At 43.8% G+C, this 17,872-nt stretch overlaps 1 protein-coding gene across 3 annotated transcripts in view; it reads left to right on the forward strand.

Annotated features, from left to right (window-relative positions):
- The window catches only part of CRACD (capping protein inhibiting regulator of actin dynamics), a 172,276-nt gene that overhangs the window by 131,549 nt on the left and 22,855 nt on the right, over positions 1–17,872 (forward strand). For all 3 annotated transcript variants that reach the window (XM_048509829.1, XM_048509827.1, XM_048509828.1), the window contains one exon: positions 11,365–11,433. In XM_048509829.1, the coding sequence (XP_048365786.1) occupies positions 11,365–11,433 (69 nt within the window). The remainder of the gene's footprint in view (positions 1–11,364; positions 11,434–17,872) is intronic.

Below are 17,872 nucleotides of genomic sequence, written 5' to 3' on the forward strand. Positions count from 1 at the left end.
TACTAAGGCAGTTGTATTAAGTTGTATTAAGGCAGGTGTATTAGGGTGTACTAAGGTGTATTAAGGCAGGTGTATTAAGGCAGGTGTATTAAGGTGTACTAAGGCAGGTGTATTAAGGTGTACTAAGGCAGGTGTATTAAGGTGTATTAAGGTGTATTAAGGCAGGTGTATTAAGGTGTATTAAGGCAGGTGTATTAAGGTGTATTAAGGTGTATTAAGGTGTATTAAGGCAGGTGTATTAAGGTGTACTAAGGCAGGTGTATTAAGGTGTATTAAGGTGTACTAAGGTGTATTAAGGTGTATTAAGGCAGGTGTATTAAGGTGTATTAAGGCAGGTGTATTAAGGTGTATTAAGGTGTACTAAGGCAGGTGTATTAAGGTGTACTAAGGTGTACTAAGGCAGGTGTATTAAGGTAGGTGTATTAAGGTGTACTAAGGTACTAAGGTGTACCAAGACATGTGTACTAAGGTGTACTAAGGCAAGTGTACTAAGGTGTACTAAGGTGTACTATGGCAGGTGTATTTAGGTGTATTAATGTGTACTAAGGCAGGTGTATTAAGGTAGGTGTATTAAGGTGTATTAAGGTGTACTAAGGCAGGTGTATTAAGGTGTACTAAGGTGTACTAAGGCAGGTGTATTAAGGTGTACTAAGGTGTATTAAGGCAGGTGTATTAAGGTGTATTAAGGTGTACTAAGGCAGGTGTATTAAGGTGTATTAAGGCAGGTGTATTAAGGTGTACTAAGGCAGGTGTATTAAGGTGTACTAAGGCAGGTGTATTAAGGTGTATTAAGGTGCACTAAGGCAGGTGTATTAAGGTGTATTAAGGTGTACTAAGGTGTATTAAGGCAGGTGTATTAAGGTGTATTAAGGTGTGCTAAAGCAGGTTTATTAAGGTGCACTAACGTGTACTAAGGCAGGTGTATTAAGGTGCACTAAGGTGTACTAAGGCAGGTGTATTAAGGTGTGCTATGGTGTATTCAGGCACAAATGGACTCCCATTTGTGAGAGCTTTACACTGGCTACAATGGAGCAAAGTTACTGCCAAAACAAAGAATCTTGGGCAAATTTCTTGGGGTGCCTGGAAGGGGTGTATTTTTAAAGCTATTGACACCAAATTTTCAGGGTATCATCTGTTAACTATTCTTATGATGCCACCCACGTTTGGTGAAGGGGGACCAAAATTATGGTCCCTCAAATGGGTAGGGGGACCAAAGTTCAGGGGGACCAAAGTTATGGTCCCTCAAATGGGTAGCCCCCATCTCAGGTTAGCTCCCATTGAAAACAATGGGGATGGGGCACCCCCTTTGGGGGTCCATAACTTTGCTCCCCCTGAACCAAACATCACCAAATTTGGGTGGTATCATCAGGACAGTCTCTGGATGGTACCCTGAAATTTTGGTGCCGCTAGCCTTAAAAATGCGCCCCCTGCAGGCCGGAACGTGAAAAAACACTTAAAAATTCAAAAAACACACAAACGACCCTGAAATGTTGGCGCCCCTCCACGTGACCAAATGGGGGCACCCGGGGACATAGGGGTGCCCGGGGGGGTGCCCGGGGGGCGCCCAGAGACCTTCCCCACCTAAGCTGCCTGCAAGACATTCCCTGCCTGGCTGTGTTCAGGAGGTGTCTTCTGTTTCCTGCCTGACATTTTGTGTACAGCTGAAGAGATTCTCCCTGCTGCCATTTGCTAAAACCCAGGATGTTTGCTCTGCAGGCTTAGATCTGGGGTGCAAAAAAGTTGCACTCACCTGGTCCTGCTTATTCTGGCAATATGTAGTTTTCCTGTTCTTTTTTTAATTTTCAAGGAGCTATCTTGGTAGCTATTCAGACCAAAGGTGTAGATACAAGGGTGTTGCACTGGGCACGTGCTTGGGGGGCAGCAAAAATTTCAGGGGTTTTTTTGGGTATTTTTAGTGTTTTTCAGTGTTTTGCCTGCAGGGGGCACAGTTTTTAGGCTAGCAGCATCGCAATTTCAGGGTATCTTTAGAAGACTCTCCTGATGATACCATCCAAGTTGGGTGAAGTTTGGTTCAGGGGGTCCAAAGTTATAGACTCCCAAAGGGAGCTTTCCAATGGGAGCTAATAGGAGATGGGGGCTACACTTTTAAAAGTTCATAACTTTGGACCCCCTGAACCAAACTTCACCACTGGTATCATCAGGATAGTCTCCTAAAGATACCCTGAAATTGTGATGCTGCTAGCCTAAAAACTGCGCCCCCTGCAGGCTGAAAACTGAAAAAACACTTAAAAATACAAAAAACACAAACATGGGGGAGGCAGCAAAACTCAGATTTTGCACCGGGCTACATTTTCCCTAGCTATGCCTCTGACTCAGACACACATAAGAGAGTGTTAGGTGCTCAGAAGATGGGTTTGGCTCCCATTGGAAAGCACTGGGTTGACTTGCCTCCTGCAGACCGACAGGTTTTTTTCTTACTTATTCCTTACTGCACAGAAAAACTGTCAGTCTGCGGAGGGCAGGTCAACCCTGGGCACAGAATGCCCAAGGACATCACCAACTCACATTTATAATGGCAAAGTGGTGGTAAGATTGCCAAGTTCTTGCTGTGTCAGAGGTCTCAAAACAGGCCTAAACTGTATTCTCTGCTACATTGGCCCCTTCCACACAGGCCCAGGGAGCAGCGGGACACCGGTGTACATGACACCAGTGCAGCCCCGAGGCCCTTCGCACACAGAAGCGTGCCACTTAAAAAAAACTTACCTCCTCTTCCCTGTGTAGCTCCATCAGAATGAGAGGACACGCCCCCGTGGCCTTGGTAATGTCCTGGGGTTGGAGGGTAGGAGGGCATGTCTCTCATTCCCATGGAGCTACACAGAGGAGGATGTAAGGGTTTTTTTAAGCAGTGCAGCGAAAAATGGTGCCTTCCACCCAGTTCCGTTCGCTCAGCACTGGGCGGACGCTGCTGTTTTATAAAAGACTTACTCATTTAGTGAGTCACATAAACACCATTGTGGGGGAAATGGGTCAGTGGGGCTTCTCACCAGCAGCGGCAGCTGTGCGAAGTTCTCCCCCACAATGGTGTTTTTACGGGCCACACACGACTGTATATGGCCCATACGTAGTGGGCCATAGAGGGAGTGGAGTCGAATGGGAACTCCAGTGTAGCGCTAAGGTTCTGCTCAACCCTGCAAATCACAACGATCAAGCCTTCTGTAGATTTATCTCATGGCCTTATTTGTTTAACTTGGCAGGGTAACATCAGAAACAGAAGTATTTTTGAAATACCGCTCTTTGTGCATTTCTGAAAGACTAATTGCTGAGAATTTATGCAAATGAATCACTGTTCTGTCAATGGAACACAAAAATAACCATAGAAAATATATGCCGTCTTTCAGATTTGGAAAAGTCTTTGAGGAAGCGGATTGCATTCAGTCAGCCATTATTTCAAAGGTGTGAATTGCCTGCTATTCATAACATTCAGTGCTGCATGTGCTGAAATCCAGAGTGAGCTAGGGAACCTGTGGTTTCCGAGAGGCATGTCTTGGCTCTTCTGCCCTTGCCTCGCGGCTCAGAGCGAGGATGGCCCCCCCATCGCCCTTGCCAGCCCTGCAGGTAGCAGGGTGGGCACCCTTCCCAGCCCGGCTGGGCTGCCTGACCTTCCCTCCTCGCCTGCCCGTTGGAGGCAGAGCAGCTTCCCGAGGGCAGCTGAGGCAGCTGACTGTCGCACCTGAGCAGCAGAGGCGGGCCTCCATGCCTTCCTCAGAATGGCGGAGTAAAAGGTAAAAACCCCAATATATACAGTGTTATCTTCATTTTAAATATCAAGAAATTATTCACGACCACAGTGTTTTCATGCCTGGAAAAGCGGAGGTCCAATGGCTCTTTGAGTATTTGCGGGATTCTACCTATTAGATGAAGTAATATAGTTACTTAATCCCTAGGAGGGATGTGCTGGAATTGTTTAGGTAAGCTTTTGTAGAACAGGACCGTTGCTTGTTGGTAATGGGATCTACTTGGAGAAATCTGCCACTCAGGACTACTGAAGAGTAGGAGGCATTCAGTCGGGCTGGCAGTAGAATTTTCAGGAGATGGTGAGAAGATATATTGTAAAGAAATTACCTTGTACTGAAGGAAGAAGGGTGCGAGAACCTCCTTGGTAAAATACTTATATGTAGTGAGTAAGAAACGCAATTGATTTTCAATGTCGAAGTAGCAATAGCAGAGCAAGAAGTTTTATTATCCTTTGCTTTCGATCCATGTTTATGAGAAGAAGTCTAAAAGAAAACAAAACCCTAAATTAATTTTTTCTTGATTAAACTCCAAGTATGGAAGGTAGGAGTCAGCATTGATAAACTTTGTTAGAGCTGTCCTATTATGGAAGTAGGAATGGAGAAACATTGATATATATAGAAGCGAGAGAGCCATATCGTGTTTAAGTGAAGATTTAGAGCCTAATTTCTGAACATAAAGAGAGATGACACACTGTTTGAAATTCCAAATGGTTTGTAGAAAGAAGCTAGATTATATGGAGACTCAAGAGGCTTTAGATTATGAGTTTAGCCAGATTGGAGGGCGCCATACAAAGGTTTTTTAGGATCGGAGTTGCCTTCAAAGGCTCTCACTGCTGCTGAGACGCTTATTGACCCACACACCGGAGTAGAAAGAACAAGCCTAATTGCTGCATTTGTGATTGGTGGAGAGGAAGATGTGGCATACTGTTCCTGTCCAATTCAAGTTTAAATTGGAAGCAGGATTTAGTGGTTGAGAAACTTTTGAAGAGCACAGCTTAGTCAATTCTACTACCTTTTGTTCCCATTGATAAGACCATGCTGCACAAGTTTCCGCACGCTCTTGAGAATGTCATGATTTTAGTACTTCTCATGAGACTTTATTTGTAAGTTGATTGCGTTAGCATGATAGTCTAAGAAGGCGTGGGAAGTGAAGCAACTGGGCTTCCTCTTGGTGCGCTTGAGGAAGTAATGCAGTATAAAGTGGCATATAGAAGGGATTGGTCAAGGAGGCATTTGCCAGGATGGGAGGAGGTGGAGAGCTCGAGACAGGTTGGAAGGGGAATTTGGAAGGAGATCCTGTAGAGGCAGTTTGAAGAGTGAAGGAACTTGAGACCTGGCCTTATACAACACCCTTATTCAGGAGGAGGACCCATTTAGGGGGAGGTGCATGAGCATTAGGAGTTATAGCAGTATGCACAAGTGGTAGCAGTATATAAAAGAGTGCTTTGAATTAGAGGAAAATGAAAGCACCTCTATCCCACGAAGGCACTTGGGTTGTTCCCAAAGAAGTTGCCTGGGGATTGAATCAAAAGCACTCCTCAGGTGCGAGAGCACTTGGCATATAGTCCAAGTTCTTAGTTTTCCATATTTCTGGCGTAGACACTCAGTACCACAGTGGTAAAATGTGTGGAAAGTAGCCCTTGATCCAAGAGCTCAGGGCTGGGGACGACAGTAGGGTAGCCCATTCCAGAAGTTACTCACGGAGGGGTGATCCTCGTACCGTTTCCCTAGGGACTAGATAGGAAGCTGATTGGCCTGTAAGCGCCTTGGAAAGGTGTATCATGTTTAGCTGCTAAGAAAGTGGAAACAACAGGCGCAGGTGCAATCTTAGGAGTAATTAGCAGCTATTATCAGATGGTAGAAAGGTTTCCATGTCTCTAAGGAGACCCAGGTTTAGGCATGGTTGAGTAAAGATTTTAGGGAATAGGCCAAAGCCTCTGGACCAGGGCGCTTTCCATGATTTGGAAGGGATTCCTACAAATAAAGCCCAGGAGGCCACCTCGGTGGGAGAGTGACTCAAGGCCATCTGGGCGTCTTCAAAACAAGTAGCTCCCACTTGGGTTGAGATTAGGAATCTGGGTCAGAAGATTTTATTATGAGTGCTCCACAGCTATGTTGGAGAATTGATAGAGGAGGCCCGAAGGGGTATCTGGAGAGTAGAGATCACGAAACTGCCCTTGGAAACTTGAGGTTCCAAAATTGTTTTGGTAATTTCTTGAAAGTTGATTGTAACAATCAACAAGAATAAACTGGGGTTTTGCACCAAATTTACCTCAACTGTTTGCCAAATGGGACTTTTGAGATTTTGGGTTTTAGGAGTGTTTGGTATTGATGCATACGATCCAAGCAGTTGCATTTTCTAGGAAAGATAGGTAATGCGAGGAAGGGGTCCTGAGGTGTGCTTTCATTTTGATAAACACTCTTAAGTCAAACCACCTGGATATTTTCTGTCTTCAGCGGCTGAGTATGGCACTTCCATGTTGGGAAGACTGGCCTTTATCCAGAATGATAGGGATTCATACTAGCAACAGGATCAGCTTCTAAGGAGGGTAATATTAAGTGTGCCAGCCTCTGACAGCTGTCCTTTTGAGCCTACATTATCCAGAAGCCGAGTTTGCACCTAGGAGCCATTTGCAGGTTGCAAGGAGGCTTGGGATGGAAGAGACATTAGCTTTGGTTGAGAAGTTTGCATGGAGGTTATGCGTTGGGAGGCCAGAGTCATGGGTGGATTCAGTGAGTAGAAATGGAGTCGCTTTCCGTTCTGTTCCTCTATAGAAGGAGGACCTATGGAATCAGGGAGATTGCGGTGAGAGAAGCGATCATGTAATCAATCAGCTCCTTCCTTTACGTGAGAGATATCATTGAAGCTGCACTGAGTAATCCTGCTTTAGAAATTTCCCATTAGGATTGGCTTTTATTTTATTTATGAGCTGAACATTGTGGAAGTTCATGGCAGCTTTTGTTTGTTATGGAAGTCTTGAGATACCCTCAACCAAAATGGAAGTGTTGTTTTGGGCTCATTAGTAAATAGAGACAAACAGAAAGAGGTAGGGATCTGTTTGGCAGCCAGTTCACCAGCATTTAAAGAATGGAAACTATAAGCTTAAATCCAGCTCAGGCAAATTGTTTAATCTAATTCCTCCAGAACAAGACCGAGACTCTTTCCATTGAGCACTGGGGAGTGTTTATGATCAACATTTAGTGGAAGAGTAGATGTGCTTCACTATTAGCAATTTGAATTGTGCTACTGTATGGTAGGAGAAGCAGGGGCCAGGGGCAGACGTATGTTATTAGAGAGGTACACTTAAGGTCAGGATAGTTCAAGGCGGCGAGAGTCCAGCACCAAATGGCCTTTTTTTGAGGGAGGCGTTGCGGTGGCTTTATGTATGGATTTGAGCGTTTGTAAGAGAATTGTTCCAGAGGACCATGAACGCTTGCAAAAGATGATATCATAAGTGGTTCTGAAAATTCTTTGAGGTCACCTCGTCCACTGGAATTCCTTTTTTTGCCAGCCAGCAATATTCCATGTGAAAGGCAACAGAGAATCGGGGTTCTGGTGTTCTGGATAGTTCAATAGGGGGGTATGAAGTTCTATGCGAGTTATCTCCCGATGTCATGGAGAGATACACTCATTTCCATCAGCAGGAAGGTTTTGCAGGGAGCTATCACCAGGTGATGGATTGATGACCTCCCATTGGGACTGCTTGTGTAGGAAAGGAGGAGAATTATATATTGGAGATTTCAGCAAGTTCTTGTGCCCGCATGATTTTCCTGCTTTTTTTTTCCTGGCCTGGAGCATTATTTAGAACTACGGCTTGACCATCTATCTACTTTTAGCAAGCTCAAGGAAGGATGCTGCACATACATCTTGTGGCCATCAAAGAGTATAGATAGCGAAGGTTTTCCTTGTTTTGTCATGCTGGTTATTGGCCAAGGAATTATCTAATAGTAAGAGGAGAATCAGGACCGTTGGCGGGTCTCTTTGGAGATAGCGCGTCTTTGATGTAATCATGCACTGCTCACTTGAGGGGCTCAGGCGTGTCAGATCTGCGTCTGTTAAGGAGATTGCCCATTTGCTCCTGCTGCTCATTTTTATTTATTTATTTTATACTTTCAGCTTTTATACATGCGTCCCGGAGGCTCATGTTTCCCTATTCGGCCCTCATCGATTTTATTTTTCCCTGTTCCGGCCCTATCATTTTTATTTTTTATTTTATTTATACTTTCAGCTTTTATACGCCCCGTCCCGAAATTTCATGATTCCCTATTCGGCCCTATCCATGAAGGTTTTGTGTATGAGTCCACGGCCTATTTTAGCGCATTTTCCTTCCTTACCCTGGGGCTGGGGGAGCTTCAAATTTCAGGATCTTATAGGTGTCTGGGACCTTAATAAAATCAAGGTGGTTTCATTCTAGAATTGTAAATTGGGTATCCTGAGGCTCTTTGTAGATTAAGAAAAGAGGGTTGGATGAAGGTATTTTTACAAAAACTATAAAGGAATAAAATCTTTATAAAATACTCCAAAGATAAAGGTAAAATCTTTATAAATATAAATATAAAAGATAAAAGATAAAAACTATATAAAAGATAAAATCAAGCCTTCCGGTTTTGCCAAGCTGAGCTCTACTACTTGGAGTAGCTTTTACGAGTTATTCTAAGATGAGTTGAAGTTAGCTTAGAACCCTTAGTTGATAGTTTCATAGTCCATCATTTTTTCTACTGAGCATGATAGTCCCTCTGGAAATGGTGGCCCCATCTCAGGAGTTAAGCTCCCATTAGAAAACAAAATGGGGATGAGGCACTAACTGGGAGTCCATAACTATACCCTGAACCAAACAACACCACATTTAGGTGAGTATCATCAAGGAACAGATCTCTGGATGGTACCTGAAATTTAGTGCCGCTAAGCCTTGAAAATGCATTCCCTGCAGGCCGGAGCTGTTGAAAAACATAAAAAAAATTCAAAAAAAATCCACAAACGACCTGAAAGAATGTTGAAGCTACCCCATTGACCAAATGGAGGCAGCTACTGGAGTGCACCTTCCCCACCCTGGCTACTACCGGGGCGTTTCCCCTGCCTGGCTGTGTTCAGGAGGTGTCTTCTGTTTCCCCATGCCCTGACATTTTGTGTACAGCTGAAGAGATTCTCCCTGCTGCCATTTTGCTAAAACCCAGGATGTCATTTTGCTCCTACGAGAGGAGGCTTAGATCCTGAGGTGCAAAAGTTGCACTCACCTGGTCCTGCTTATTCACTGGCAATGTAAGTTTTTTTCCTGTTGCTTTTTTTTTGAATTTTTCCAGGAGCTTATCTTGATGAAACAGCTAATGGCCCCAGACCAGAGAAGTGACGTGGAAATCACAAAGACATTTGCACTGGTAGCTTCCTAGGCAGGGGCAGGCAAAAGCTCCAGAGGTTTTGTATTTTACAAATTGTTTTCCGTTTTTTTTTGCCTGCAGGGCTGCACAGTTCTTTAGGCTAGCAACATCTACAATTTTCAGGGGTATTGCTTTAGAGAGCTCTCCTGATATTCTACACCCAAAGTTGCAGGTGAGATTCCGGTTCAGGGGTCCAAAGTTGCATAAAGAACTCCCAAAGGGAGCTTTCAATGGGAGCTAATAGGAGATAGGGGAATTTACGCTTTTAAAAGTCGCATAACTTTGGGGCCCCTAATGAGACAAACTTCACCACGGTATCATCAGGATAGTCTCCTAAAGATACCCGCAAGAATTGTGAATGTAGCTAGCCACAAAGCTGCACCACAGGCTGAAAACAAAAACACTTAAATACAAAGAAACTAAATAAACATGGGAAGACAACCCAAAGAGCTCCAGATTTTGCACGAGGCTGCATTTTCCTAAGCTATGCATATGACTCAGACACACATAAGAGAGTGTTAAGGTGCTCAGAGAGATGGGTTTAGCTCCCATTGGAAGCTTATTGGGTTGGCCTGCCTCCTGCAGACGAGCGAGTTTTTTTCTTACTTATTCCTTACTGCACAGAAAAACTGTCAGTCTCTTGAGGAGGGGCAAGGTCAGCTCCCTGGGAGAAACACAGAATCGCCGAAGGGACATCACCAACTTCCACATTTTATAATGGCAGAAAGTGGTGGTAAGATTGCCAGAGTTCTTGCTGTGTCAGAGGTCTCAAAACAGGCCTAGAAGCTGTATTCTCTGCTACATTTGGCCTTCCACAGGCCCAGGGAGCAGCCCGGGACTTTGATGTACATGACACCAAGGTAGCCCAGGGCCCGGAGCGCACACACGAGCATGCCACTTTTTAAGAAACTTACCTCTATCTTCCTGGCAAGCTGGCTCCATCAGAGTCAGAGGACGTACACCCCTGTAGCCCTGTGTGTAATGCTCCCTGGGGTCAGAGGGCAGGAGGGCATGTCCCCTCACTCCCACGGAGCTACACAGGGAAGAGGAGGTAAGGGTTTTTTTTAAGCCCGGTCGCGGCGAAAAATGGCACCTTCCACCCAGTGCCGTTAAACCAGCTTCTGGTAGCGGCCTTCCTCTTTGTTTTATAAAGACTTTGCTCATTTAGTAGGAGTCCACGCCAAACACCATTGTGTGGGGAAATGGGTCAAGTGTGAAACTTCTCTTTCAATAAGCAGCTTCGGCATGCTGAATCCTCCACCTCAGCGTTGTTTCATGCGGCCAAATGCGGCTGTATATGGCCCGTGCGTGAGAGTGGGCCATAGAGGAGTGGAGTAGAATGGGAACTCCTGGAACGATTCCGGTGTAGAGCTAAAAGGTTCTGCTCAACCCTGCACAAATCCTAGCGATCAAACCTTCTGCCGTTATCTCTGCGCCTTATTGATTTACAACTTAGCGAGGTGGCTGCATCCGAAACAGAAGTACCTTTGAAATACAGCAGGCTCTTCCTGTCGCGGTGCAGAAAGACTGAAATTGCACGAGAATTTAATACCGTGGTCGCTGTTGCACCAATCGAAATGGAGTTTGCACAAAATAACCATAGAAATATATACGCGTCTTTCAGATTTGGAAAAGATCTTTTTTTTGGGAAGCGGATTGGATTCTACAGGTCAACCATAATTTCAAAGTCAGAGATTTGCCTTTGGTATAAACGCACTCAGTGCTGCATGCATGTAACAAAATCCGGAATGAAGAGCTGTTTTAGATAGAAGTCAACTTGCCACTTAAATAGAGGCCAATTTCTGAACAGAAAGAACTGAAAAGTTATTGTATATTGACAGTGATGTTTGCATTAAGTGACACTATTTATAACAGGCGAGACATCAGAGGGCTCTACTGCCTCCCCCCGCAGTTCCCGATTTGTGCCACTGAAGTTCCTCCCAGCCTTGTGGGATTAGAACACAGCTGATACTAGATTCATGCTACACGCATTGAGAAAAGCAGGACAGCTTTGCCCTGTTAACAGTGCACTTAATTGGGTCATAAGAAACCTGAATGGTGCTCCTAATTGTGTCACTGGCTTGAGCCAAAAGAAAGGCAAGCTGTTTATCTCTTGAATCTGTCATTGACTAAAATGTTAAAAAGCCTTTGATGTCTCTTTTATGTCACGAGCTCCCTCCTGAATCAGGCTGCCGGTGTTGTGATCTTGGCAAACGTTATCTTCTTTTTTTAGTCAGGTGGCACGCCAGACTCGTTGAGCCCAGCAAGTTTGCGTGAAACAGGACATGAAGTGGAAGAGAAGGTAACTGCATCTGCTTCAAAAGACCACTTGCGTATTATATTTTTACCTAAAACCTAAGACTTTCTAAATGTGTATTTATAAGTGTGGATGCAGGCATTTCCGTACCATGTTTTTGCTACTGATCTGCTTCTTTATTTGTATTGGCTTTTTCTCTCCCTTACACACCATCATTTGCCAGTTAGTGCTCTCCTGTTTTTCCCCAAATTTTTCTTGTGTTTTTTCAGAAGTGATCTCCACCCTACAGTTTTCTGTAGAAAAAATAGGGTAGCCATGAGTCAGCTGTGACTTGATGGCAAAAAAAGGCCTTTCCCCCAACCTTGGCAAAGGATTATAATGGATGAGCCATGCACTGCAATCCTTTGCAGTGTTACTGCAGAGCTAGCATGGTATTGTGCTTAAAGCAGGTGGATTCCAATCTGGAGGACCAGTTTGGTTCCTCACTCCTCCACATGAGTGGCAGAGTCTTATCTGGTGATCCAGATTTGTTTACCCACTCCTCCATATGAAGTCTGCTGGCTACCCAGCCAGGCTAGTGCAGTAGTTCTTCCGGTGCCTCTGTCTCCCCACCACTACCTCACAAAGGAAGTGCTCTGTTGTAGAGGAGGAGGAAGAGGAAAACAGTTAGAGAGTCCACCGAGTAGGCTGATTAATACACAACACAGTAAATACTGTATATACTCGTGTATAAAGTCAGCCACATATAAATTGAGGGGCATCCTAATTTTACCACCAAAAGCTTGGAAAACTTATTGGCTGGCCTAAGCATTATAGAGGAGTCGAAGAGATTAGGAAATGCAGCAGCTACTGGTAAATTTCAAAAATAAATATAGATACCAATGAAATTACATTAATTGAGGCATCAGTAGGTTAACTGTTTTTTTGAATATTTATTTCAAAGAAAAAACGATAAACTGCTCTGTAGAGATTGGAAAAGAGGGTCAAGCTTACAAAAGAACTTATTATGGTCTCAACAATAACTTTAAAAGTTACAAAAACCTTTAACTCAATCGTCAGCCAATAGCTAAAACACAAAAGGTTAAAATCCTTCAAGAGCTGGATTTTTTTTGGTCAGGGGAAGGAATGTTTATGTTAGCAGTACCAAAACATTTCCAGAGTATCTTTTAGAGACCACTCACCGGTGATGATACCACACTCCAGGTTTGGGTAGAAGGATTTAGGTTCAGAGTTAAAGTTATGGACCCTCCAAAGGTAGCCCCATCTAATAGTATAGCTTCAAAACATTGGAAGCAATGGGGGATGGGAGGACACCCACTTTGCAAGATCCATAACTTTGGACCCTAAGACTAAACATCACTAAACCTAGCTATTCAACAAAGATTATCCTTATGATACCACCTGGGTTTGAGTGAAGTTTGGTTCAAAGAGGGTCAAAGTTATGGACCCTCAAAATGCTCGACACCTGTCTACTATTTGAAGCTCTTATTTGGAAACAATGGGGGATGGGCACCTTTTTGAAAGTCCATAACTTTGGACCTGAAGAGCTCAAATTTACCAGAAACGTGAATTGGTATCATCAGGAGAGTCTCTTGAAAAATCTCTGAAATTTTGGTGCCACTAGCCTAAAAACTGTGCCCCCTGGCGGCTGACAAAGTAAAAACCCTAAAATATTTTTTTAAATATACCTCACTCACGTATAAGTCGAGGGGGGCTTTTTCAGCACAAAAATGTGCTGAAAAAGTTGACTTATATGCGAGTATATATGGTAAGACATACTGGGGATGTCTTTAAAAAGCCACCTCCTAATTTTGTATTCAGCCATTTCTCATATGCTGTGTCTTGACTGTATGACTGTACTCCTGTCTATCATAGTAACACCATTATCAAATTTGCTGATGACACAACGGTGGGTGAGGGCTCCATCTCCTGGAGGGATAGAGTCTGCCTATGCTCCAGGAATAAAGTTAAATGACTGCTCTCCTCATGGTGCAGGGAAAATAACCTGGTTCTTAACACTAACAAGACAAAGGAGCTCATAGTGGACTATAGAAGGAATAGCTCAGAAATTCAGCCCTTGACTATAAATGGAGATCAAGAGTGGAAGCGGAATTGGCTAGTTTAAAATTTCTGAAGCGTTATGATTAAAGAGGACTTGACCTGGAGTAAGGACTGCCATGGCTAGTTTAAAGAAAACCAATAAAGAACTATACTTTCTGAGACTTTTAAAGGAAACCAACAACTAGATGGGAAAACTTCACTGGTGTCACTTTACAACAATGCTATAGAGAGTGTCCTAACCTTCTGCATGTCTGTATGGTTTAACCGGTGCACAGTGGCGAATAGGAAGAAAACTTCAAGAGGGTGATCACTGCTGCACAAAGGATTATCGGCAGCCCATCTTCCCTCCTTTGGGAGGAGATCTATAATTCCCGAAGGCTAAATTAGGCCAGAGCTGGAATGAGGGACCCGTCTCATGCAGCACCTCTCTTTTTAAACTGTTACCATCATGGCAGGCGATACAGGAGCCCTCCCAGAGCTAGGACAAAAGGAAACTAGAGACAGCTTCTGCTCTAAGAGCTGTGGCTATGCTAAACTCCCGCTGCTTCATATTGAGTGTATTTAGGGCTGTGTAGGGATGGAGTGGAAGGAAGAGGAAAGTGAGGATGATGTATGAGTCTGAAATTGTAATGATGCATCGAGGGAATGCTGCTGCTTAAATTTACGTTGTTGTCACGTGCACAATGACAATAAAATGCTTATGCTTATGCTTATGCTTCAAAGACAGCTCCTCCAAAAATAAAAAAGGAAAGCTATATATTGTTGGAATTGGCAAGACCAGCTGGACATGTACTTTTCAGACTGAAAAGGTGCTCAAGCTCAGAGCCTGCAGAGCAAACTTCTGGGGTAACCTTCACCAAAAGCTGCATGCCTGGAGAATCCCTGCAGCACAAAATGCAGGCACCAGCAGCAGAGGAAACTGACAAGAGGTTTCAATGGTTGGGCGAGAAAAATAAGATGTCTCCTCAGCTCCTGAGCTCTGTACAGCTAGCAGGAGACAAGTTGCAGACGACTTCAGGAAAAAGGTCCACATTTTACTGAGCTTCAAAAGAGACAGAGGCTCAGGAGCTGAGATAGAGGGTGTCCTGAGAAGACATCTCCTTGGGAAGAAGCTGTGTGAGGGTTTCCTCCCTAGACACTTGCTATTCCCGCATCCTCAGGAGGTCTTGGCTTTGTGTTACATTACCAGAACAGACCCTGGAGTCCTCACCTTACAGGAGAGAGAAGAGTGATTGTGTAGAAATCCTAAAGCTACTGCTATTACTCCTCTTCTCAAAACTGCACCAAGGGCCTCCTCAAAGTAATTTTGGCCTCATCACTAGCTGAGTTAGCAGAATCCTGCACCCCTGGTACTTGGAAGCCCCAATACCAAGCAGTATAGTAAGTGCGAGTCAGGAGGCAGCTGAACTGGCAGGCAGGAATACAGGAAACATAGAAGGTGGACCCAAAAAGGACTGTGAAGGAAAAAAAGGCAGGAGAAGAGGTTCGATAAGCTTGAGACTGAAATCTCATCAGAGGAGGCTTTTCCCATTGCTGTAGCGTGGAAGGGAGGAAAAATAGCACTTGGTAGAAATTCTCTTTTATAAAGAGACCAGGAGACATATGTAGAGGTTTAGACCTGGCAACGTTAATGCAGTCGGTAGAGAGCCAAGAAGCAGTGGGAAGTGGAGTGCCTGAATTTAACCTAGCCAAGCCAAAATGCGTTGGCTCCATATGTCTGTGTAAATAAAATTTGAAAAGTTAGCGGCGTTAACAAAGTTCAGAAATCTAATCCTAACTATAAATGCTTCAACAACAATACTCCATATGCAGACCTGTAACCTGATTCTGCTCTCACGTCTACACTGTTGATTAGGAGCCTTTAATCTTGCTGGCATTTTCACTGTTTTCTGGAGAGCATCTAAGGAGCTGGTTAAGCACCAACAAACATTAGGTCAAAAGCCAGTCTGCACGAGACCTCAATTTGAGGTTAATTAACGATGTCAGAAATTTCCCTTCCTGAAGGTTTACACTTCTCACCTCTCTATCAATGTAGTCCCGTTTTTAAAATCTGGGAGTTTAAAGAAACGGGTTCTAGCTAGAGGAGCAATGAACTATGGAGCTGTGTGAGTTCCAAGGCAGTGACTCATCAAGTTCAACCGTGAGTCTCCCAAAAGTGGTTATCCACAAGGATCGCTCCTTTTAATCACTTCATGGAAGCAAAGAATGCGTTTTCCGATGTGCTTTGGCCTCTCTTTTTTGGGAGTGTTCAGGGTGTTGATGTACACAGCAGTTTAGAAAGCATTAGGACTGGTCTGGGAATTAATGTGCTTTTATTGCCCAAAGGAAAAGGACAGAGGAATGGAAAAGGAGAAGGAGCTACCAGTATTCCTCTTTATTAACTGGAAGGTCAATTTATGGATGCAGTACTTGAAGTTGCTTGCCCGCATCCGTCAATAATGGGGCATGGCAGAGAAGCCCTGCACCCTCAACCCTAACCATATTTCCCATATGGCCAGTGGCGTTTTCACTACTTACCTAGAAGACAGAGGTACCCTATGTCTCCCGGGCGCCCCCCATTTAGTCCGCGATGGGGGGGGGACCAGCATTTCAGAAGTCGTTAAGTGTTTTTTTTAATTTTTTTTAAGAAGTGTTTTTTTTTCACGTTCTGTGCCTGCGGGGGGCGCTTTTTTTGCAATGCTAGCAGCACCAAGATTTCAGAATTTGCACATCCAGGGACTGTCTTGATGATACCTGCTGGGGAGATTTGAGTGATGTTTGATTCAGGAAAACAAGAGTTATATGGACCCCCAAAGGGGGGTGCTTTATCCCCATTATTGTTTTCAATAGAGGAGCTAACCTGAAGATAAGGGGCTACACATTTGAGACCATAGCATACAGAACCCTATGAACATAACTTTCACAAAAAAACTTGGGTGGCATCATAAGAATAGTTAACAGATGATACCCTGGACATTACTATCACTAACTTTAGAATACACCCCCCTTCCAGGCACCCCAAGACATTGCCAAAGGTTACTTTGTTTTACAGTATTGACTTTTGCTCCATTGTAGCCAATGGGAATTTTCTGGGAGTATGTAGCCAGGCAGGCTGCATTTTGAAGATAGAGGCACAACACTTTCAGGAGGTGGCTCCAGGAGGGCCTCCCTGGTAGCCAGCCGCTCAAAGGTTTGGAGCCCTTTGGCTTCTGCTACAGGGTTGTCAATTTGATGCGGCTAAAAGAAGACTTATTGTCGAACTCGGCTCCACCATGCACACTTGAGAGAAGCCTGTGGGCTGGAGTTCTCTCAGAACTCTCTCAACTCCCCCACCACTCCAAGAGCCAAAGACTCACCAAGCTTGGATGCTATTACTCAAGGCCTCTTGGAGCCACATGAAAGGGTTAGCATGCATGTTTGGAATTGGTAAGCTTACACATTCAGACATTCCCCAGAATCTGCCCACAGGGCTCTTCAGCAGGATTCTGTGGTAGGAAAAATTACATTTCTACACCACTTAGACTTCAATAAGGGCTTTCTGTTATGCCCAACGATGGTAAACACCTTAGTAGAGGTTTCAACAGGAGCTTCCATGGCAGGGATTTTGCTCTGGGTGAGGAGGCATTTCCTGCCAACTGCTAGGTGTGGAGTCCTCCTGAAAGGCCAGCCAATAATTGCTAAGAAAATATGTATGGAAGGAGGAAATGCTGTAAACATGGGCACAGAGTTGGAAAGGTGAATCTGATGCCCCACAGCGTTGACCATCACAGGCAAACTTTTAGCAAAGTTGAAAACTGGTTCCTTTCCAGGAGACTCACACCCAGCAGCCCTGCCACAGAGGAAATAGAGGTATGCTAAAGTGTGACCAAGGTGTACTTCATTTAGGTATATTACAAAAAATTGTATTAAAACGTGTGAACTAAGGAAGTGTATGACCAAAAGATGAAATAGAATTAATATTAAAGACAGGTGTATTAAAGGTGATAAAATGAACAGGAAGTATATTAGAATGGAGATAATGCAAATTACTAAAACAGTTAATAAAGAGTCAATGACAAAGCAGAATGTAAGGTGACCAAAAGATTGTATTAATGCATAGTCATAACTAAGGCAGAGTGCTGTTAAAGGTGTCGATTAAAATGCACTTAAAACAGGTGTATTCAAGGAGCTAATCATGCAAAACAAGAATCATGTATGGCTAGGTATGTCCAAAAGGTGTGATTTCAAAAACATAAGAACTTTGGTGCTTGAATTCCAGGAAATGTAACCAATAGAACAATACTAGGCAATTAATGAGATTAAGGTGTCAAATTGATAAGACAATACTAAAACTGGAGTGTATCTAAGAGTGTGATAAAATGCACTAAGGCAGATTGTGGCTCAAAGGTGTATTTCAAAGGTGTATTAAAACAGGTGTAATGATAAGATGATAAAATTCATTAAG

The sequence above is a fragment of the Sphaerodactylus townsendi genome, linkage group LG10, assembly GCF_021028975.2.
Source record: "Sphaerodactylus townsendi isolate TG3544 linkage group LG10, MPM_Stown_v2.3, whole genome shotgun sequence".
NCBI lineage: Eukaryota > Metazoa > Chordata > Lepidosauria > Squamata > Sphaerodactylidae > Sphaerodactylus > Sphaerodactylus townsendi.